The sequence below is a fragment of the Anneissia japonica genome, unplaced genomic scaffold (genome assembly GCF_011630105.1).
Source record: "Anneissia japonica isolate Jap-2015-1 unplaced genomic scaffold, ASM1163010v1 scaffold1826_len1998817_cov189, whole genome shotgun sequence".
Lineage (NCBI taxonomy): Eukaryota > Metazoa > Echinodermata > Crinoidea > Comatulida > Comatulidae > Anneissia > Anneissia japonica.
Window position 1 is genome coordinate 322,909 of NW_022742159.1, and position 5,701 is coordinate 328,609.

The 5,701-nt window shown below is 36.2% G+C and overlaps 1 protein-coding gene across 2 annotated transcripts in view; it reads left to right on the forward strand.

The window, feature by feature from the left end:
* The first annotated feature begins 1,363 nt into the window (after window positions 1-1,363).
* Window positions 1,364-5,701, forward strand: part of LOC117118995 (alanine--tRNA ligase, cytoplasmic-like) — a 14,517-nt gene continuing 10,179 nt past the window's right edge. Inside the window, exons 1-4 of one of the 2 annotated variants that reach the window (XM_033263768.1) lie at window positions 1,364-1,498; window positions 2,063-2,429; window positions 3,116-3,261; window positions 3,761-3,952. In XM_033263768.1, the coding sequence (XP_033119659.1) occupies window positions 2,088-2,429; window positions 3,116-3,261; window positions 3,761-3,952 (680 nt within the window). In that variant the 5' untranslated portion in view covers window positions 1,364-1,498; window positions 2,063-2,087. Of the gene's footprint in view, window positions 1,499-2,062; window positions 2,430-3,115; window positions 3,262-3,760; window positions 3,953-5,701 lie in introns of those variants that run through there. The other variant, XM_033263769.1, reaches the window with a different exon arrangement.

The window sequence follows — 5,701 nt, forward strand, 5'->3', positions numbered from 1 at the left end:
TTCAATTAAAGATTACCTCCAATTAAAGACCACTTTTCTGTGGTCAAACGTAACAAATGTCTTTATCTTTATCATTCTAATTTAGAGACCAAAGACCATGGAAACTCTGATCCGAGAAGTAGTCTTTAATTGGAGGGAGACCAGTTTTAATTTTCTCTCCACATGAAAGTTTTGGCAAAACCGTAAAAGATAACATTGCTTATTTAGGACCCTAGACCGTTCTTTCCCGACTCACTCAGTTGGCTGCAACAGTGCTTAACTTACGAGCTCAAATAAATTCGCCTTTGTCTTGATTGGCGTCTGGTCATCCCCTGAGGTGTCTGATTCCCGTTCAAGTACAGGGGCAAGAAAATCCAAGCTAGTGTCACCATGGAGTTTCCTAACAGCTCGTGATGACATACTTAATCTACAATATCAAAGAGAAAAAAATTAAATAGTAATTTACCATGTATTTTATATGATGTCATCATGACCATTTAGGCATGTCACAATAAAATTTGATAGTCTGGTCAGGATTTATTGGCATTTAAAAGTGATGAAAAGTGATATGAAAATATATGGTTAAATAATTAGGATTATGCCTTATATGAGCTAAGGACTGTGACAGATATCCCTCTCTTTTTCAGCAACCTCCTTTCATGAACATCACATACATGTTAGTAAAACAATGAATGCTTTTCCTGCAACAATTCAGGGCACACAGAAAAAAATATATTATTAGATTTTCACTCTTTTTTAAAATAAAAGTGATGAGGGCAGGTAATTCGTTATGTACTGTCCCATCAGTGGCTAGCCTAGTCTAGCCACACTGTGTCTGAAGAAGGACTGTCTTATTTTAATTAAAAATAAAATTACACAATAAGGACCTCGGTATTCATAATGGCATTGGCTGGTTTAGTACTACAGGCCTAGGCCTAGCCTCTAGATAGCTATTACTAAGGTTTTGACTTTTGGGTCTACTAGGCCTAGGGCCCAGACCCGGGCCTAGGTAGTACTACCTACTAGGGCCAAGGCTTGTCACCAGCGCTGAGCTGTCACACCGGGAGTGACGCCTACTTACCTACCCCGGCTAGGCCCTAGGCCTAGATTTAAAGCCCAAGAAGTTGTATTGTTATAATATGTAATATTTGTATAAATGGTTTGGTTTATAGAGAATGTATTGAAGAACAACCAAATGAATTTTCGCAAGAACAAATTAAACGAACCTTGGATAGTTCAAAATTTAAGCTCGTATGGAAACAGATCATGTAGCCTATATGCAACTGGATCACAGGATAAAGCAAGCAACAACAAAACAACAAAAACCCGGTGACCGTGCCTATAGAATTTGACATGTACTACCCATATAACAGTGCCTCGTGTGTGGAGAGAGGATAGTGCACTGTGACCAACCGTGGTGATAGACACATTTATTGCGTCAACCGACGAAACGAAATAACACGTTGGCTGATGAAATTGAGTTGTGTGGTTACCTAAAAGTTGTGAAGTTCTAATTTTAGTAAGTTTTTATCTTTTTATATATATATATAAATAACATTTTTAACTTTCATAGTACACTACTAAGGTGTACAGTAGCTGAAAAGTTGTGCTACTATTTAGCAGATGGTTTGTTGTTGCTTCACCCTAGCCTTGCGCTCACTTTGCGAATGAAACCAAAAAGGCTAGATTGAGCGTGTGCCCCGCCCGCCTATAATTATTTTGTGCATCTAGGCCTGTGGGTTCAGGCCTGTAGTACGACCAGAGTAGAATTCCCCATTGTGTGAAGTTTGTTTTTTTTTTACAATTTTTAGACTAGCCTGGGCTAGGCTTATACTGTTTTCATGAATTAAAATGCATTTTTAAATAAGTTAGAAAAATATAATATTTAAAAAATTATTTACATTTTTGAACCCAGCTGTAGCAGTTTTGAATTGTAAATTTTAATTTCTGAAATATTTACTTTCATATTCACATTTTGAAATAAAAAAAAAAAAATCCCCATTTCAATTGTTACTGTACTAAAACTTTGTTTACTTTTTTGGGTGAATAAAATTTAAATTATTAAATTTCTTTCCTGTTACAGTGGTTACAAAATAGCCTTACAAACCATGGATACAAGCTTAACTTCCGCCCAAGTCCGTGAGATGTTTTTTGATTACTTCAAGAAGCACAAAACACTCGACCATAAATATGTTCACTCGTCATCTACAATCCCCATGGACGATCCCACGCTTCTCTTTGCCAATGCTGGTATGAATCAGTTCAAACCAATATTCCTCGGCACAGTTGATCCAAATAGCGACATGGGAAAGCTGAAGCGTGCGGTTAATTCGCAGAAGTGTATTCGTGCCGGGGGAAAGCATAACGATCTTGATGATGTAGGCAAGGATGTGTACCATCATACATTCTTTGAAATGTTGGGCAACTGGTCATTCGGTGATTTCTTCAAGGTTTGTATTGGTTGATTGGTAATTTAAGGCTCTATTTACTTTTCTATCAGAAGCAACCTTATATTGACACTATTGTTTTGTTTGAAAAGGACCAATATCAGTTTTATTATATTCTATCTGTTTAAAAAAAAAAATTTAAAAAAAACAATTTAGGGGAGGTGCGGAATGGATTATAATCACGTTGACTGCCAGCGACGAGTATACACGCCCACAGGGTGTTGCTGAGGGTGCCAGGGACGAGTATACTCATCAAAATTGGGGTAACATTCTAGCGTTTATAACTTCTTTGTTATACATAGTAGAACCACAGACTCAACGGCTGGTAGTTAGAGGAAGATACACTTGGACGATAACGTATAACAACTTATGTATGTTTGTTGTGTTATGTTGCCGGTAGTACACTCGAGCGTCACAAGTGAACATATACCAACCTATGCAAAAAGCGGACAAGATAACTCGCACTTCGCATAGTCAATAAAAAGTGCTATCACTGTGCCGTCGACAAGTTTTCTCGCACCCCCCACCCCTAATATTTTCTCGCCAATTTATTAGACACATCATTTTGATGATATATGACTAAATAAAATTTCAAAAAAGTATGTTTGTCATGTAAACTTGTTTTGGCACAAGGGAAGGAACCTTAAAAATAGGTCTGGCAGTCAATGTGTTAAATTATTTTCATTTAGAAAGAAGCTTGTGCAATGGCCTGGGACCTGATGACCAATGTCTATAAGCTGGAGAAGGACAGACTCTACGTCACATATTTTGGCGGTTTTGAAGAGGCAGGCCTAGAGCCTGACCTAGAGTGTCGGCAGATCTGGATAGACCTAGGGTGAGTAAAGAAAAAAGATGAATTAATTGGTCGTGTGTAGAGAAAACTGAAGTACATCTTGAAAGCAAATTTAGAATTGGAATATAAAAAATTATATAGGAGTGGTTTTGGTTCTGCTTCTCAGCAATAGGTCTGAGGTTAAATCCCTCGCTGTGCAAGTTTGCTTGTGTCCTTGAGCAAGACACTTCACCTACGGTTGTCTCATTCCACCCAGGAGCACAAAAAAACGCACTGATTACAGCTGCAATATTATGGAATTCTCTACCTTGGAGCTGAGCGTGTGTTCCAATGACCACGGGTAATAATGTAAAGCGCTTAGAGGCCTTGCTGTAATGAAGCGCTATATAAGTCTAACATATTATATTTATTATAATTATATATGTATGTATTGATTTAATTGTTTATTTTAATATTCTGGAAATTTTTATAACAAATTGAAGACATCGTATAATATTATTAATCATACTTAATGATTGAAATATGTAATATTTCATTATAGAATCTCTGAAGACCGAGTTCTCCCATTCGGAATGAAAGACAATTTCTGGGAGATGGGTGACACCGGGCCATGCGGACCATGTACCGAGATTCATTATGACCGCATTGGCGGACGAGATGCAAAGCACCTGGTGAACCTGGATGACCCGGATGTACTTGAGTTATGGAATCTTGTGTTCATCCAATTTAACAGGTACTTAATTTTGTATTTTCATAACCGCAATATTCAAAATTCTTTGTCTTATTTAATTTTAATACAGAATATATTTACTATACAGTGGTAGCCCCATTCACAAGATACAAGCCATTTACAGTTTTCCCTCCAATTAAAGACCGCTTCTGGGACCAGAGTTCGCATGGTCATTAGCTTTGGTCTCTAATTAGAATAATAGAAATAAAAGAAATTTGTTAATTTGGGACTACTGAAAAGTGGTCTTTAATTGGAGGTGGTCTTTAATTAGAGGGAGACCTGTACACTTGATATTGTTTTTGGTAGTTGTTTATAGTTGAAAAATCCTGACATATTTTTAGTTCCTATGCATGTAATGCAATAGGAACTATTGTAATCACTCTTGCTATTTCCTATGTTTTTTATTGTGTGTAGTGTGTATGTGTGTGTGTAGACATTTATGCAAATGCGCATGCGTCAAAGAAAAGTTTTCCGACATTTTGTTTTACATCGCGATGCGAAGATCGATGTGAAGTTTGCAGAGTTCAGTCAGGGCTCACGCTAACCGACCGGAATGTCGGCATGGATGAAACTATTTTGGTTTTACGGAAAAAAATTCATCTGCTGTAGGCATAGGTATTTTGAAGAAGGCCTAAAATAAAACTAAAATGTTTTAATACTTGCTGAAATACATCGTTTCTTCATTTAGATGTCCATTTTTCACTTAGTCCATGCAACGTTTTTTTCTGTTGTATACGTATGAGTAGTCATATGAAGGTACTATATCCCCGACAGTTGGCTGTGCAGCAATGTACTCTTTGAATGCAAACTGAAAACAGGTGAAAATATAAAGGCAGCCGACTGTTGGGTACATAACGACTATCTAGCTTTCCACAAAAACATGAGGCCTAAGCTAGGCCTAGTTCAGTATTACTGCGATGCAAGGGTAGGCCTAGTTAGATCGTTCAATCAATGATATCGTGTTATCGTCTAATACAATTAAATAATGTGTGTAATATTTAAGAATGCACCACGTGGGTCGCTTTCTTTGTTATACGGTTGTAGTGTAGTATACGTAGCAGAGTGACGACAGCAAGCTAAGCCTAGCCCAGGGCATAGATCGTGTACGTTCTTGATAATCGTAATGAAAACTTCGGGTGATAGACGATTGGGCCCAACTGGTGTGGACGATCGGACCCAAGATATTTTCAAATAAATTGTAGTCCTAATAGCAGGCCACAGCCAGCACCCCCACTTCTGATATCGTTCCAAACTACGTACTGTAAAATGAAAATACTGTATACGTAGCTAGGCCCTATGCCTACGATATTTTTTCAAAGAAATTTGCTAAAAATGTTACTGTAATTTGCCTGTCGAATTACATTACCAATGTAGTCTGAAATCACTATTTTGGGCCATAAAGACTGTATTTTTCAACCACCACACAAATTTGACCCAACCGTACATATAAGTATGCATGTTATAATGTATGTATGTATGTATATATATTTATATATATATATATGTGCGTATATGTATGTGTATATATATACATATATATATACATTATAACATATATACATACTTTTATAAATACATATATATACTTATATATGTATATATATATAAGTATATATATATGTATGTGTATATATATATTATATATATATTATATATATATATACATACATATATACATACTTATATATATATACATACTTATATATATACACACATATACATACTTATATATATATACACACATATATATAC